The sequence below is a fragment of the Perca fluviatilis genome, chromosome 10 (assembly GCF_010015445.1).
Source record: "Perca fluviatilis chromosome 10, GENO_Pfluv_1.0, whole genome shotgun sequence".
Lineage (NCBI taxonomy): Eukaryota > Metazoa > Chordata > Actinopteri > Perciformes > Percidae > Perca > Perca fluviatilis.
In genome coordinates this window covers 32553837-32572087 of record NC_053121.1, presented here as the reverse complement: position 1 = coordinate 32572087, position 18251 = coordinate 32553837, and the positions used below count along the sequence as shown (strand labels likewise).

General features: G+C 42.9%; 1 protein-coding gene across 1 annotated transcript in view; it reads right to left on the bottom strand.

Moving 5' to 3' along the window:
• Positions 1-1659: 1659 nt before the first annotated feature.
• LOC120566761 (protocadherin Fat 4) overlaps positions 1660-18251 on the bottom strand; it is a 106290-nt gene continuing 89698 nt past the window's right edge. The window contains exons 10-17 of the mRNA XM_039813386.1: positions 17895-17999; positions 17209-17516; positions 13645-13730; positions 11940-12119; positions 11362-11486; positions 9598-9815; positions 6408-6669; positions 1660-3652 (exon numbers count right to left, since the gene is read on the bottom strand). Of these exons, the coding sequence (XP_039669320.1) occupies positions 1743-3652; positions 6408-6669; positions 9598-9815; positions 11362-11486; positions 11940-12119; positions 13645-13730; positions 17209-17516; positions 17895-17999 (3194 nt within the window). The 3' untranslated portion in view covers positions 1660-1742. The remainder of the gene's footprint in view (positions 3653-6407; positions 6670-9597; positions 9816-11361; positions 11487-11939; positions 12120-13644; positions 13731-17208; positions 17517-17894; positions 18000-18251) is intronic.

Here is an 18251-nt window from a genome sequence, read left to right as displayed (position 1 = left end):
GGTTCGCGGCTTCCCTGCGTTTTCTCTCGTGGCCTCTCTCCTCTCGATGACGGAGAAGATAAGCATGTTACATACCGAATCACTGAGCTATGACAAAAAAAAAAAAAAAAAAGAGGGGTTCTGCTCAATAAGCCAGATGTAAATAATTGTTGAAAGCAATATAGGGCCCTGCGTTGCGGAGTTCGCTTCATGTTTTGCTTGGCTTGTGAATGAGGTGGCTCAGTTTCATTCAGTCCTGAAATGCCTTTTCAAATGTGTTGTTCAGGCCCAGTATTATTTAAAGACTGCACAGAGTGAGCCTTGAATCTAAAATATCTTACCCCCACAAATGATTTGGGATGGGAGGTAATCCGAGCTTGAAGGTGAGCATTTTTTTTTTATAAACTGCCAACGCTTACATGCATCTAAATCAGTTGCTTCACCCTGCAGGAAAGAAAACGTTTCGAAAGCAGCTCTTAAATAAATATGTTTTTTTTTATTCTGTTATTGGCTTTTTACAGGTACAAAGCATACAACATGTTATAGTTTTATCAAAAGTGGAAAATACTGATGTTACATATGTAACAAATGTAAAAAATAAGTCTTCAATCTTACTTTCCCCGAAAGTAAGAACAAACATTTCAGCATATGAAAATAGCCATAAAAACACAACTTAAGTAATTTAAGTTAATAAACAGTACAAAAATGTAGAAACCATACGTGTCAAAATAATTGGACGAGGACACCGACAACAAATGACTCCATGATTTCTCATGAATTAAAAAAAAAATGTACACATGTTCATAGTGTTTTAGTTGGGGGTCATGTTTACAAGATCCATACATCATCATCATCATCATTATGAAACGCTTGGCTGGTCAAAAAGAGCAAATCTGTGACAAACAACACTACCCCCCCCCCCCCAAACCTTCTCTCCTACTGAAGGCCAGAAAAACAGAAGAGGAGATGTGCTCCCCCGTACTGAAATCCTCAAATGTCTGTAAGGCAGGGGACTTGATTAATCCTCACCCTTGGAGCGTTTAGCCAGTCTTCTGTGAGAAAACCCACCAGGGCAAAGACAGAGAGAACATGGTGGGGGTCTGCCATACCGTGCGAGCAAAACGGCGTACTTACTTTCACACCGAGGGCTGCCGACTGTCACCTACAGGTGCAGTCAGATCAAAAACACGTGCTTCCTTTTAAGTCAATAAAAAATTGACCCCTAAAAAGACGGAGACCGGGAGTTTTCTTTTGCTCCACGGCCCGTTGGAATTCTCTTCCTGTGAGCGTTAATATTATCTACCCTCTTATCTCTTAGCTGTAAATGTGACAGACGTTTTAAAGGAGAGGCAATACTGGTAATACAAAACAGAAATGTTTGATCAAGATAATGTGAATGGAGCTTTGCAGTCACTAAATTGAATTCAGACATGGATTTCTTTTTTTGTCTTTTTTTGAGCCTTTCAGCGTCAATGGATACTTTGTAATGAGGCCTCAGAGGCATGAATGCTCGATTGTACTGTTGACTCTGGACCTAGAAAAGACTGGTAAACTATTCCAAGGTGGCTAATGACAAAATCTGTCATATTACAGGTGCCATGTTTCTGCCTTACTGCATTGAAAGTCGTCTTATAATTTTGTATAACGTGAAAAAAACGTGTAGTCCGATGTTCTCTTGAAATGTACAGTCTTCCTTTTCTTTTTTTTTTCTTCTTTTTTTTAAGAGAACATCACCATATTCTACAACACTGTAATAAATAGTCTCATACATATTGCTCAGCTTCTCCTTCGTTTAGAATGGTAACCGAGCCATCCCCACTGTTCATTTCAATGTCTCTTGCTGCCGCGTTCTCGGGAAGCAAGGCTAAGTCCTTGAACACATCTACGTAATGTCCAAAGCCGGGGCCCCAGTTCAACAGATTGTCCCAGTTGAAGCCCCCAGCTTGCTGGCCCAGTTTGTGGGGCAGGGTGTAGTGCTGCTCAGAAGGAGGCATCTGGGGAACGCCGGGCCCTCCTTCTGCCCTCCGGCTCGAGTACCGCCTCTGCTTGAGCCTCCCACCGTAGTCCTCGTCGTCAGCGTCCGACTCGTTGACTTGCGAGAGCTTGGGAACTCGGGAGCTGTAAGACACCGGCTTGTCCCGGTCGTACTCCATCTCTGAGCAGGTGAAGGAGTCATGTGAGTCACTTTCTGAAGAGGACTCTGGGGCAGGGATGCCATCAGCGGGGTTGCGGACCCTTGACAGCGGCCTGCGGCAGTCCTCCTCTGAGCTGGAGCGCCCGTGGTCAGCGCTGCAGATGCTGGGGTTGCGTGGGCGTGGAGTGTTCAGCCGCTCCACTTCCTCTATAGACAGCCCCACAGGAGGCCCCGTCTCCAGGGGGATCTGCTCGATCGGCTGCTTGAGCCGACTGCCGGGCCTGGATGTGTGGCCGTGGCTGGCCATGGTCTGCGGACTCTTGCTGCGCCTCCCCAGCCGGGTGGCGTAGTTGAACATGGGCGGCGGCTGGCACATGTCGTTGTGCAGGTCCAGGGGGCTGCCCTCACGGCGAGCCAGGTTGAGTTCTCTGGTTGGAGTGTTTCGGTAGAAAGAGGAGGGCTTGGTGAACGGGGCTGGAGAGTGTCTGGAGAGAGGGTTTGGGGTGGGGCACGCTGAGTGGGAGTGGCTGAGCGGGGTGGACCTCAGTGCTTGGGTGTACTGAGGCTGGTAGGTGTAGCTTGTTGCTCCGAGGGGTAAGGGAGACTGTCGGGCGAAGCCCAGCGGGCTGTGTCTCTGGATGGAGAACTTGGGCGTGTGGCTGCGGAACTGCTTATAGTGTTGGATGATGTCTGCATCTGAAGGGGCGATACTGCTGGCGTTGTCTATGTCATAGTGTTCAATGTCTGCCTCTGGGCCGTTACAGGGGACGCAGGGAGCACTGGGGACGGTCTCGTTGTTGTGGGGAATGTCTGTTTCATCATAGATCAGATAAGGGTTCTCCCTCTCAATGATGTCCGGTTTGGGGTTCCCTTCTGGTTGTTTCCGTACCGTCATGTCATCTCCGTATGGCGGGATGTTATCTGGGTCATCGAATGCCACGTTCTCGCTACCCTTTTTCTTTTTCTTCTTCTTCTTCTCCTTGGGTTTCTTCTCCTTGGCTTCCTTTGGCACTTTGGTCTTGTTGCGGCCCTTGCAGTGGTTGCACAGGATCAGGCTGAGCACCACCAAGGCAAGGACGGTGGCACAGCTGCCAACAATAGCAGGCACCGCCCAGATGGGGAGGACCATCGTCTCCGCGGTTGGGCTAGGGCTGCAGACAAACCCGCCGTTGTTGGCTGACTTGCAGACATTACCCTGAGGGCATAGGACACCCAGACAGGCCACCAAGGTCTCACAAGTCTTGCCTGTGTAGAACTCCGAGCAGATGCAGGTGAAACCTGAGCGGGGGTCCGGCACACAGCTGCCATGGTTCTGGCAGGGATTAGAGCTGCAGTCGCCGGGTGGAACACACTGGTACGTGTACCACTGGTTGACGCACATCAAGCCGTCCCAGCATGGGCTGCTCTCACACAGGTTGGGACCTCTGCAGCCGATCTTGACGGACGAACTGGTCTGAGTTAAGGTGACAAGGCTGTGTTCTCCGGTAAATGGCAGGTTCTCCCCATTGTACTTCACATAGGCCAAGCAGCCGTCGAAACCTGTAAATGAATGAGAGGGGAAACCAGATCAGACAACAAGAAGCAGCCATCAGCAGCTAACAAGGACATAACAGTGGCCTGGAGGGGAATGCTTTCCGATTGCCACCGGACTGATTGGTTTTTCAAAATGTCTGCCGACCCTTGATCGCTTCCTTGTAAATAACAGGAACTGGGAGCTATAATCAGAGCTAAAGCAATTTTGTTTAGACTGGTAATTGGTTCAAGCTTAGGATAACAGCAAAAAAAAAAGAATCTTATGGAAAAGCAGCTCCTCAGAACAAATGCATGATTTTAAAATCAATCGCTGGCCAATTTGAAAGAAATATGAAATATTTTCTAACAGAGAATCCATCATCACAGCCATTATAGCTTCAAGACATACATCTGGGTTGGATGAATGTCTCTGTGTCTAATTTAATCTTTTGCTTCGTGTGTTGCCTAACAGCACTGCCTCACCGATGTAAATAGATTTTTATTGAATTTATCCCAGTGCAGATTAAATCCATTTGTGCCTTTTCATTATTCCTAAAAAAGTGAGTACACAAAAGAACCTGACTGTTCAGACACACATTGAGGTAAGGGTTGATTAACAGGCAGTCTGCAACAGATCTGCATGCTCAGAATGTTAGTTTTATGTATGCTCTGGTCATTATGTAAGAAAGGTCAACAAATAATTCAAATGGCTCATTTTTTTACCATATTAGTGCATAGTATTAGGTTAGTTTTTTCCTCCCCTGAAATTCTAAAATTTACTGTGTTGCATTACCTCCCTCTGGAAACCCCCTCTTTCACCTTTTCCAAACTCTTTCCCAGCTCATGTTCGAGGAAATCTGATCTTTGATTTAAGTCTAAACTCAGATGAGAGTCCATGGAAATAGGACCAAAACACCGAAAGTTCTCAAAGACAGGCGTTCCAAGATAAAGTCAAATTAAATTAATATTAGTTATGTTGTCCATAAATGATACTCTGAAACATGTATTCAACTAATGTGAACTCATAGCAGGTAAATCTCAGCAGCTTTAGATAGAAACAGATCTCAGGCCAGTTCCACAGAGTCTTGTTGGATGGCCACCAAATATGGTCAACACTTTGAGCAGCAGACTATCAATTCATTTCGGGGAAGAAAAAAAATATATAAATAAAAAAAAAAGGTTTGTACTGAGTTTATAAAGGCTTACAAGAGCATGAGTTCTCTGTCACAGATAACTACAGTATATGCATGTGCACAAATGTAGAACAGGTTTCCATAACGTGAAAACACTGCTGCGTTAGTAATTTACGGTAGGTGAAGAGTGGGCGAGTTTTTTTGGTCAAACGCCAGTTTTTGAAAGCTTCAGCATTTGTGTTTGACACAGCTCGTAAATACACATGTACTGTACATTCACAGAGTGCACATACATCAAGGGTTTGATAGTCATAGTTAGTTTTGGAGAGAGCAATATCCAAACTGAGATGTTTAAACTTTAAATATGACACATTTGTTGTCAAAAATACTGTGAAATATTTTCTTGAAAGGGTAAAAAGCCTCTGAGACAACGTTTAGACTATCATCGGAAACTCAAACTGTACTTCAGAAGTTCTTTATGGTAGGCTAGAAGCTAGCAGCTCCTTTAAAGGAACACGACCCACTCCCACCACATATATCAGATATGCTGAATTTATGCTGAATTGAAAAATGACATCATGTCCATTATGTGCACAAAATATATGATTTCCCTGGGCACTGCAACAATCTCTCTTATCAACTCTTTGTGTAAGGAGCAGTTGGGGGTTGACTGGCTTGCTCAAAGGCACCTCAGTTGTACCCTGGAAATCCAGAGTTCTGGCGAGAGCACAATTTGAATTTGCTCAGTGAGTCACTCTGGCATTCAGTAATGATGCTCATTAACTATGCCCTTGTAGCCGAGCTGCACCAATCACATCAGTGTATCTGATATAGGCGGGCCAGTTTAATCTACCAGTTAGCTCTGCTGGTAGCTAAGAGTATGGGGCTCTGGATATGTCACCCCGTGTATTGTTGTGATTGGTCGTAGTGTTATCCAATTGCATTACATTACATGTCATTTAGCTGACGCTTTTATCCAAAGTGACTTACAATTGCTATATGTGTCAGAGGTCGCACGCCTCTGGAGCAACTATGGGTTAAGTGTCTTGCTCAGGGACACAATGGTTGATGTATCGCAGTGGGAATTGAACCCAGGTCTCCCACACCAAAGGCATGTGTCATATCCACTGCGCCATCACCACCACCACCCCCACTTGCATACAGTTAGATTTTCAAATGCATGCTTGGTGCCACCCCTCGAGGTGGGCCATTTTCATTACTCAATGCCAGACCCTTAATCTTTCGGATTTGGGTCTGGATTTCCAGGCTACCTCAGTTGTGGTAATGAGAAGGGAATCTGCAGATTATTATTATTTATTATTTTTCCAGGTGATCCAAAATGAAAATCTGGGGAATTTAGTGGACTTGTTTTGTTAACATTCTGAGTTTTATTTAAAAAAAAAAAAAAAAACTCTGCGTAGAATCTACGTAAAATCTGTGGAAAATCTGCAAAATAATCTATGACATAACAATAGATCATACGTCCACAGATTCCATGTGGCCCTGGTAATGAGGGAGACGCTGGCAATCCCAAGCCAGAAAATAAGGTTTTTAGCACTCAGTTATAGACAGAAATGAGCTGATCTGATGACCTACTGGTTTAATCCTCCCCAACCCAAACACATGATAAATACACCGTTGAGCCTCACCTGCTGCAGTTTTCTGCTGAGCAGGTCCGGGTGGGATCCCGCCCAGGGAAAAGATTAAAACGCCGAGTCCTCCAAAGTCCTGGGTGGCATGCTGGATGACCCTGGAGTGGCTGCCGTCTACCTGGAGCACCGTGGCGGAGCCGTTCTTGATCAGCTGGAGCGTGTGCCACTGGCCGTCTGACAGCAGCGCCTCTCCCACGGTCCGCTCCACCTTCCCCCCGACGCCCGCGTCCGAGACGTAGTGGATGTTGCCGTTCCTCAGCTGAGAGAAGGAACAGAGGGTAAAGTATAGCGATATGTCTCAGTGTTGACTTCCACATTAGACATCATATCATAAATTAGAGATGAGTAGACAGTCTGGATAAATCCATGAATCTGCATACTCTTATAATTCTTAATTTCTAGCGTAAGATAAATAATGTTCCCTGATGAGAGTCGCATGAACTAGGGTTTAAAAAGGAAGTGTTTCAGATTAATGCAATGACTTATGTCAGCATCAATCATGGGCGATGAGAGGAAGTCCTCTCTCAGTCTCCACAAAACTACCACCACACTGCTTTCCGAATCTGATGTTGAGGTCAGAGATCGAAAACAGAAATGCAGCCTGACTCTCGTAAATCTTCCTCCCAGCGGAGACATGCTGCAGTTAATCATGTTCTCACGACTTGTGTTTAGCTAATGATATTCAGCCAGATGATGACCAGAAGCTTGCTTACAACAAATTCTGAGAAAACATGCTCATTCAAACGCCCACTGGTGAACCCCTCTTTCCAGAAAAAGAGAGGACACAGTGCGTCTTTAAAAGAAATGAATCAAGCTCACTTTGGCAAATGTGCGGCTCACACCGTGTATGGTAATCTCATATGCGCACTCCCCACTTTCGATGGAAAAGTAATCCTGTTCTCTCTTTTCAAAACCAGAAAAATCAGCAATGATAAGTAGCTTCCGGAAGAATTGATTTAAAATGGGAAAAGCGGAAAGCTCCCCAAGCCAAAGAAAACTAAGTGCTCCAAGTCTGGAAAACCAATCATGAAGTTTATCTATTAAACATCTTTAAACAAGGTTTTTTTATTTATTCTTTTATATCTCAGTATATATAGTTCAGACTCTCAACATACGTACATACATACAGTATGTATTCCCATGCTGCTCTTCTTTTTTAGGTGTCACGGTGCTTGTAACGCTTGCTGTGATGGTGATTCGATGAGCACCAGAAGCTGCTCCGAGCCGGAAAACAAAATCATAAGAGAGAGAGTCTGGTACTAAAAGTGGGAAGGGGTCGGTGGTGGTGAGGGTGGGGGGTCTAAAAGGAAAATTGAAGAGGATGAATGAGCGCTCGGGCCTCTTTGGGCAGCTGCCCAGGATCAGTCAGAGGGAGGGGGTGCTGAACAGGATGAGAGGAGAAAAAAAGGAATTAGACTAAAGGGAGGTGGCTGACAAAGACCCATAGAGTTTGCCTTTCGTTGGAGAGTGTGTGTGGGGTGATGACTGGTGTTGTGAGGGGGGAGTCAAAGTAAGGGGAGCTGAGAACATGTACAGACACTTATGTGTGTACACCATCCTGTTTTAAGCGTATATACAAACATTCAGGCCACCTTTCAGTGTCATCTTAATACTGTATGTTTTCACACACACAAACCAACACAGGCTCATGACTGCACATGCTTTTGGTGATGCAACAAATCATCTGGCAGCCATATTGCAGAACCTCATCTCTGTACGAATGGATGAGCCAAAGCTGATTTGTGTCTTGGCACTGACTAAAAACTAATCATGATCTAATTATGATTTGCACGTTCCCTAATGAGCCTTCAAAGTCTGCAAGTATGGCTCGTGGCTGATGCTTAATATTAACAGCGGCTGCTCGGCAAAGTTAGCTGGCTAATTAGCAGAGTCACAATGCCAAACTAAGCTGAATCTTCTCCTACAACTTGTAGCGCTTTTCATTTGGGGAAATGCCACTATGTGTACAAGGGGACGTTTCCTATGCCACAGTATCCAAAATTTGAATACAAATGTACCTTAACAGAAAGTTCACGGCGCATTATTTTGCGCTGAGCTGAATCTCCATGGGACCTCAGTGATGAATGTGGTTTAAGGGAGAATTGTGGCTGATGAGTGGCTGTTCACGTTAGTTTCTATTACTATTCTATTATTGTTTGTTAGGAGCTTTGTCTTCCACTTTGAGGGAAATTGTCTTTGGCTTCACGCGACATTAAAACACTATAATACTGATGGGGACAAACAGCAGGAACACAGTAAGTACTGGGCAGGACCTTTACTTACCTCAAGTGAAAGAGGCCAGTATTTATAGTTTGATATTTTAATATATTTTAGAAGGAAGCCATCCTATTCTTTCATCTGCTCCTGTTGGCAATATTAATGTGTTGTTGCGGTTGTGTGCAAACTTCCTCCAAGGAACACTTGCAACAGTTCAGGGCTTTTCACTTCCTTAAAAGGCTTTTATTGTGAAACCACTACCTGAGGTGCTGCGTTTCATTATTTAGAGGTGGTCTGAGTTTAATTGCACAACAGTGCATGACAGACAGAGAGAGAGAGAGAGAGAGAGAGAGAGAGAGAGAGAGAGAGAGAGAGAGAGAGAGAGAGAGAGAGAGAGAGAGAGAGAGAGAGAGAGAGACAGAGAGAGAGAGAGCAGTACTTCTGTTAAAAATAGAAAGTATACAGGTATTTATATAGAGTATTGGAATGAACATTATGATGAATTTACCATGTGAGACAGTGCAGTAGAGTCTGGATAACAACGATAACAATACTCTTAACAATATTCTGCACTATGTATAGTTATTTTTATATTTCTCTGTCACCTCCATCTGTGCATTATGCCATTCCCTATTTATCTGTATCATATTCATCTGTATATCTGTATATGTTATTCCCACCTGTATATAAAAGAAGGGTTTATAGTGTACAGATTTACCAGTATTACTCTATTTTTATTTTTCTATTCTGTTCTATTTTTTGTGTATTTTTCTCTCCTTTATATATTTAATGTGTATTTTTTCTTATTTGTTGTGTTGCATTGAGCTGCTGTGACGAGTGAATTTTCCTATTGTGGGGTCAATAGAGTCTATCTTATAATGTTCATACAGACAGCAATTATTTGAAAATGTATCTAATGTTTCTCGGAGCGCTGCCACATGTCACCCCTCTTTCACGTCCTCTCTCTCACCTTCACAGTAGTGTAGTTGCTGCTCTCCTGCACATGCAGCAGAGTGCCGCTCTTGCTGCGCGTCCTGAACTTGACCTCCAAGCTGCTGGGACTGGCGAGGTCAGAGGTCCCGCCCTGCAGTGATTGTCTGAGAAGGACGTCACGTTTAGGGCCCTGCTTCAGGGAGTAGTCCAGACGGCCGGTTCCATCCAGGGACAGGGCAGTGTCTGCTGTCATGTCTGTGGGAGTAAGGTAGAGAATATCCTCAATCCTGTCTGACTTCACAGACATTTCACAGGCAGTTGTAAAACTTATATTTCCACTCCGGCGCTGGCGGGCCCTCAGGTCCAAATGATTTTCCTAATCCTTTCATTCTCACCAGTGGTTACAAATATCTGCCCTTAAGTGAAAGCTATAGGTCAATGCACAGAACCAGCCTGTGTGCCATTGAGCTTGATATGAGATTTGTTGTTGTACATTGTAAAATGATCCAAGTGTTTGTTGTTTATAATGATTTCCATTAAAACTATGTTTTGTGTTTGTGCCATTCTCCCTCACCTAAAATGCTTTTGAATAGACTGCACAGTGCAGTACAGAGCTAAATTGTATGGTCATGGAGTTTGCGGCTGGATTTAAGATGAAGCAACGCATTAAAGTGTCAAAATGTTGTGGGAAAGCAGCTGAATCAGCGATCAGTGGATTTGTACATCTGTGCAAACATTTTGCATAAAATTCAACTCTGGTGAACGTTGACGTGCAAATTTGTAATGATGAATAGAAAACTGTCTTTAAAAAAATGATTACCGACTTGAGCGGAAACCTAAAGCCAGAGAGTTGCAAACAGGCAAAGCTATCGTAGCTCAATTGCCGCGTTGGAATAGGACTTATATATATTATAGTATACACTGTTTTTCACAAAACACGTGATGGTACAAATCCATATTTTTGATAAACTGGCTAGTACTTCACCAGCTAGCCCTGCAAGAAGTCACTGTAGTCACCAAGCTTCTAGCACTCCCTATTTTGCTAGAACGCAAGGATAAAATTTGCTAAGCCACTGGGGCTTTGGGATGGGTAAAATTGACTAAATTCACCGTAACCACAAGACCATAATCAAGATAACTGGCAGCGTCTAAGTCACACCACTGGTATTATGGCTCAAAATGTAGACATTTCTTATAAACCTCATTTCTTCCTTCTGAGAAGAGGATGTCCATTGCCTGTGTCATTCCCTGTACTTCATGGCATCACGTTAATTTTCTCTTTCTTTCCTGAAGATGAAACACATGACTGAGAGGCCCATTTGTATTAAGAGGGAAAGTGCTGTGATCCTGTTTCGTGCCATAAAGCAAAAACAGCAGATTTCCCACAAGATCAAACCAAATGGCAAACAGAGAAAAACTAAGTGTGGATGTTCCCACACTTCTTGAGCAACAGTCTTGTTTGTTCTCAGTTACAATATGAAAGTTTCAAAATAAATGTGCTAATGATTATTGGTAACATTGCTTAACATACTGTTAGTACAGCACAGCACCTTAAACAGTGCTGGCAGTTTTCGTGGACCTCAAAGGTTTCTCAGACTGTTTCAGACTCTGATGTCAAGTATTGATATAATGAAACACACAAATGCTTTAAAATAAAGCTCAGAACGCAGTGATGTGGCCTATATTAAGCTATACGGTGCAGTTTGATGACTCATGAGGGAGAGGAATCATAAATAATCATGATAGAATATTACTTAGTAAGTGCAGCCTCAGCAATAACACTTCAAAGGCATAGTCTTACATTTCTCACAGAATTTGCCAGTGAAACCATCCACGCACTGGCACTGCTGCCAAGACCAGTGGTCCAAGCAGGTGCCCCCATGTCTGCAGGGGCTGGCGGTGCAGGCTCCTTCCAGTCTCGGACATCTACAGACACAACGACAAACACAACGTCAGTTTGACAAGTCAGCCGCACAGTCGGCAGCCGGGGGGTCCGCCGAAAAAGAAACTCCAAAAAAAAAAAAAAAGGGGGGCAGATGAGCCGTGATTTCGCTCCCCGTACTGCAATACAAACAACCCATAAAGAACCCCAAGAGAATTAGCATATTAAAAGATCTGTTCTCGCCTCACTATTCACCAGCAGGACAGAAAAGAAGAAAAAATCTCTGGAGTTCTGCAATTGGTTTCCTCCATCAAAAATCTGCCATTTGTATAAAAAAAAAAAAAACAACTCTTTAAAAACTCTCTCGAGGGTTTGGGAGTGTGAACAGATGTCCCACAGCGAGAGTCGAGGAGGTTAGAGAAGATGGACAGATGGGAAGAAGAGGGAGATGATGGAGAGAGGGTGAAAGCGGGCTTGGAGGGTGGGGGTATGCAGACCTGTCAAGAATGCCACGCGATGCCAGCGCCTGACTGGGCTCCAGCGGGCGGCCGTTGACGGCGAATTCCATGATGCAGCCGACAAAGTCGTGGGTGGCGACCTGACCGCGCCGATGAAGGACGGGTTCTATTGACCTGACGCCTCCGACCGAGAGCCTGTTGGGCTGCACATCCAGGATCCTGGACACACACACACACACACACACACACACACACACACACACACACACACACACACACACACACACACACACACGAACCGAAGCACACAAAGACTTAAATGCACGCAGGCACCAAAGTACTGTACATATGCACAGAAATCCAAAAGCTTACAAATGCATTCAAGTATGCGCGTGCGAGTATGCATACTCACGCGCACACACACTCACTCACACACAAACGCACACACACACACACACACACACACACACACACACACACACACACACACACACACACACAGAATGACACTGCAGGTCAGCGAGTTTTACGCATCTACATCGTCCCAAGACCCTTACAAAATAAACCTTCTGCAGACTTATGTAGCCCTTTTTTTATCTGTCAAATCAATCTCTCTCTCACACACACACACACACACACACACACACACACACACACACACACACACACACACACACACACACACACACACACACACACACACACACACACACACACACACACACACACACACAAATGCAAAAACACATGTACAGTGTCAAGTGTTCACCCCACAAGGCCTGGCCCAGAGCTGTGTATAAAGTGATCATCCAAGAATTTAATTTAAGTTTTACATCATATATTGCATATTTACAACAGATGACCTGCGTTATCATTGCACAAAAATGTATGAGAATTGCATCTTACTTGTTAAGCAATCTGCTTTCATTCAGATACTTTGACAGTCAGGCAGTAGTAAAATGAGCAAAAACGAAACGAAAAATTAAACATTCTACTCTAAGCTCCTGTTTTTTTTTTTTTTTTTTTTTTTTATTTTTTTTTTTTTTTTTTTTTTTTTTTTTTTTTTTTTTTTTTTAAAAAAGAAAAAAAAAAAAGGAAACCTTGAATGAACATTTTTTTGAATGGTTCAGGGTTCATTATTCTGAGCTCAGCTTCAGGAGCAGAATGAACCTCTTGGACAGAGCCAAACTCAGTGGTCACCACCTCAGTGGATCATAAGATCAATCTGAGAGGCTACCAGATGATAAACAGGATAGTTCAGGAGAAAAAACACCTCTGCTACAAAATAATAGGTTTCATTTTTATCATACTTTCACCTAATCTTTTTCCCTAGATCATTTTACCTCTTTAAGCCTTTTTAAAACATATTCACCTATAACAAAAAAAAAAAAAAAAATCACTCTTGTCACGACTGGGAAGAAGACGAAGGGTCACAAGTAGACAGAGGTCAAAAGACAAAAAAAGCTTGGAAACCACATACAAATTAAAATTGCTGTCAATTAATAGTGTCAGAGTGCTATATTCAACACCTCAAAATGTGTTCAAACCAGGTGCACAAAAACTATTGGTTCTGTAATACTTTCCATTATTTTGCCAGACATGGGAAATTTTATTATGCATTGAGTTTTCCAAGCCTTGGACCTGAAACTGTCAACACTATTTTAATGTATACAGTTGGATCATAGAAGCAGAACATCTGTGTACTCGCTGTGTGTGTGTGTGTGTGTGTGTGTGATTTTTTTACCAGTCAGTGTGCACTGCCACATTGCTCACAGCACAGTAGCCTGGTTCATGGTCATCTCCACACACGTCCACAGTCAGGGATGCAGCCTACATGATGATAGAAAGACACACACACACATGCATGTCACGTGTGATTGTCGTTTTCCGTTTATTTTGAATGTGGGAGAAAACCCATTGTTTAAACTTTGAGACCTGACAACGTCGTAACAACTTACAATTTTATCTGATCTCAAGACATGGATGCATGCTCATTTATCAAAGCAAAGAACAACAATGTCAACATTAGGTAGAAGTGCTAGTATATGGATTTTGTTACAGAGCCAGAATAGCTGTTTCCCCGTTTACAGTCTTTGTGCTAAGCTACGTTAGCTGGTGGTGGTACAGTAGCTTCATATTTAGCAAAGACATGAGAGTGGTATCAATCTTCTTATGTAAGTCTCTGCCAGTAAGCAAAAAACGTATTTCCCAAAATGTTGACATATTCCTTAATACATTGTGAAAGATCTAGTGAAGACTACAATGCGTGTGTCACAATGAATGACGGTCACAGAATGTGACCACATATGCGTGTTAATGCTTATTTTTTTTATGTTTCGACAGCAAAGGAGGACTAGATTTAAAAATCATCAAAGCATCTTGTTTTGCAAAATGATTCCCTGTCTAAATATATTTTTATTGTGTGCACATCTTTTGGATAAAAAAAAAAAAACATGTTTCTGCCAGACTAAATATCTTCTTGTGCACTGCAGCATAAATTTCACTCCAGGGTTCTGGTTCAACCCATTAAGGGTATTTCAACCGCTACAATTACTTCTCCCTGAGTATTTGTGTAACTAAGTCCGGTTGTTAGCGTGAGCTTTGTCCACCACATGGTATATATAGGCCAATTATTTTTCATAAAATTCATCACAGTGGTTGATGGGAGAGTGGCATAAAAAAATGCCATACATTACTGCAAAACATTTCCTATTCCCCGTTAATAGTACTAAAGCTTTTGTCCAGATGTGGATTATTCTCTTGCTCTCTCTGTGCTCTGAGAGGGAACGACCCTTCTAGGAAGAAAAGAAATGGGCTGGTGAGGAAAATGTCCGGAAAAGTGTGTGAAAGTGTTGAAAAACCGGGGCAATCACGCTCCACCTCTCCTGGATCTTAAGTAAACACGGACCACACTGGCCCGGATCTCCGACACAAATCATCCAGGAGAGCATGACCCCACCAAGCACGCACACATCCACACCCACACCCACACCCACACCCACACACACACACACACACACACACACACACACAGTAAACTTGAGTCACACTAAAGTCAGACACATGGACACGTACACAGAACCAAGTCAGAGTAAAGCACACACACGGTGACAACAACGAGGCGAGGAACAACATGACAATTTTTTCTCAAACACATTCGTGACTCTCTGAAGCGCCATAAAAAAGCAGTCAGAACCACATCAAAATTGTATTAATCTCCGGTCTTTTCCTGTGATCAAAGGCTACTACAGCCATGACTTCAATACACTGCACTCACTGTCAAGTGTCTCACACTGTGGTGGAGAAAATATGTACCTCAAGAAGACCCTCTTGGAAATGAATACCGAATGTAACCCGAAAAGATGAGGAGCGTGTTTTTGTGCTTGGCTAACACTGAATGTGAGGAAATGTGAAGAAAGCAACAGTGGAGATCATTGTTTTCCCCATGACTAATATAATGGAGGACTGCTCTTTGTTGTGGTGCAGGCACTGAGGAACTGCTTTTACGCATTTGTTTTCTGCTTGTTTCCAGGACAAATAATTTGGCTAATCAAAAGCTTGATGATTAGCTGCTGATGCTAATCAGCTACAGCATCTGTCAAACTACCATTTGCAAACCTCATTCATAGAAGATTTGGTTGTTTGTACTTAAAACCCTGATTTCAAATAAAACAGTTGTGCTCTTGCTTAGATGTTTTTAGCTGTGATCTTGTGCAGGTAAGGTAGGTAGGTTTTACTGAATCCAACTTGGAAGCTCACGGAAAAAAAGTAAAGGGAGGTTTAGGATGAGAATACATAAAGGTTCTTGTCCAGTTACGCAGGATGATCCAAAAGTTCCAAACACCAAACAGACAAAGTTGGTGGCTAGCTGGTGAATACACTGGAGCATTTATTAGGTAAGAAGACAGATATTTCCCTCAGGAGGTGGTGGAGACCAAAACAGAGCTACAAGGAGAGTAAACATTGGACCTCACCAGGTGGACTTCAAATAAATGCAAATGATGCTCTGTCTGCTGGATGTGTGAGTATGCAATACATTCATTATATCAATGTCTGTAAGGTGATAATAAATCCATGTTGTGTTTACAGCTTGTTGCAATACTCCCAAGCACATGGCCAAAAACATTAATTTAATGAGTGCAGGTTTAAACAGCAAAATTGCCACAAAAATGTCACAATTTTACTGATAATGTCAGTCTACAGATTCAACCCATTTATTATTAGATACAGTACATTGGCTAACTGCTATATTAGTCTGACCCTAACACAGCTCCTGTTGTACTGTGAAAAAAAACTGTCTGTCTTTTATTGCATTTGACAATTGAATGGATTTGAGCGTTGATTATAGTCACGATTGTAACAGTATCTGTGAACTTTCTGCTCCCTCTGATTACTTGGAGCCTTCATGACGAAGCAGTGCATGACCGTGTCCGTGGTTTCGGTCTGCTTTAGACAGTGGCTCAGAATTTCAGGGGGCAGGAACTGAGAGCAGACCTCAAGCCTGACCACCGAAATGACCCGCAGCACCCTTTGCAAACATAGTGATCAGGTTCACTTTACACCGCCTGAGGGAGTTGGCACTTGAGGCACGACATACCCACATTTCTGTTTCATTCTTCAAGAGCCCTTACATGACCACCTCTGCATAATATTCACAGGGCACTATATGCAGACAGAATCACAGTTCTCAACGTGTGCTGTATTCCTTTCCATCCCGTCACTCTGCACCAACTCAAAACTGACAATTTAACGATTTTACCAGCTTCCTTTGAAACTCTCAGTGCACGGTGGGAAATGACAGATTTGAAGTCCAGCAGGAGAGCTACATTATAGAAGCTTTGACAAGGCCTGGTTGGATTTTTTTCCCCCTCTTTCCTTGCCACTGCACTGCTGGCAGAGAGAAGCCTCTCATTCAGAGCACAGGAGACAGAGTTTCAACCTTCAGGGCCATTTTGGATCCTCGTATTGTAAATCACAACGAGCAATAAAATATAATTACAAACCATAAAAACCATAAGCTGAGCTACCCGTGGTTTGGGGGAGTTTAATTATCATCTGATGGTGCAAAAAAGAATATAAGGCGAAATTTGGATGCAGGTTCAAGCTATAAAAGCACAAAACATAAATGCTATTGATAGTGTAGCAGACGTAAGTCCATACCATGTGGCATTTCTCAGATATTCTGCAATGCTTTTGCTACTAAACCCGTAAGAACTATTAAGCCACTCAATGAAAAGTTTTCAAGGATGCATGATGAAAAACGTTTAACGTGTGAGCTAATTTCTACCATAAAAATAGACGTTCTTACCATCCCAGCTCTCCTGGCGATGACAGTGTGGAATGTCCCATCCGAAACTTTGATCATGGTCATCAGTTTATAAGTTCCACTTCCCAAGTTGAAGGAGAAGCGCATCCGTCCCTCGAAGATCTCCAGAGCCAGGAACTCCGCCTTGTCTCCGGTCTGGTTATCGTGGTTGTACATAAGCAGTGCGTTGCTCTTCAGTGTAGCAAACTTGATATATATGTAGTTATTGTTGGGATCCAGGGACGGAAACTCCATGTAGGAGAGCTCCTCAAAGCCATAGCTGTTAAGCTCACAGTGTTTACCGAAAACCCCTGAGGACAAAAACAGACGAAAATAGGAATCAAAGGAAGCCAATGAATGATTCACAGTGCTGCTGTGATAAAAATATCTACAGATAAAACAGAATCTTTATTGAGCGATATTATAAGTTCTGTATTTAGTAGTAACAAAGCAGAAATCTCTACTGTCATTTTTGAAAAGTTATTCTTTTTGCTTATTTGACAGCAGCAATATGAATAATGAAAAATGGAAACACAAAATGAAATGACAGTGTCCACTTTTGTTTAAATCATGGATTAATAATGGCGTAATTTTCTCTTCTTTAGGGGGGAATTGCATTTCTGAAACATCTTGCTTTTCAATTCACCAGGGCTCACTAATACCCTAAAAAGTTTCCTACTATTACTTACCAAATGGACAATGACAGTAATATCCATCCACCCGATTCTGACAGGACCCGCCATTAAAACAAGGGTTACACTCACAGTGATTGATGATGGAATCACACGTTTTGCCTGGGTTCACAGAACAACACAAATTAAAATGGATGGGGTGGCAGACACAAGGAAAACCTCGAGGGGAACACAGTTCACTTTCCCCACGGGCCAAGTCATGCAGGCCTTTCATCACCTCACAGCTGAGAAATGCACTGCAAAAAAACAAAGATCTGGGCTCCAACAAACCCTTTAAAGCTGTAGTGAGTCTTAAAATCAGATTCTTTTGTTGAAACAGCCATAAAATATATAATAGGAAAATGTAATTTCATC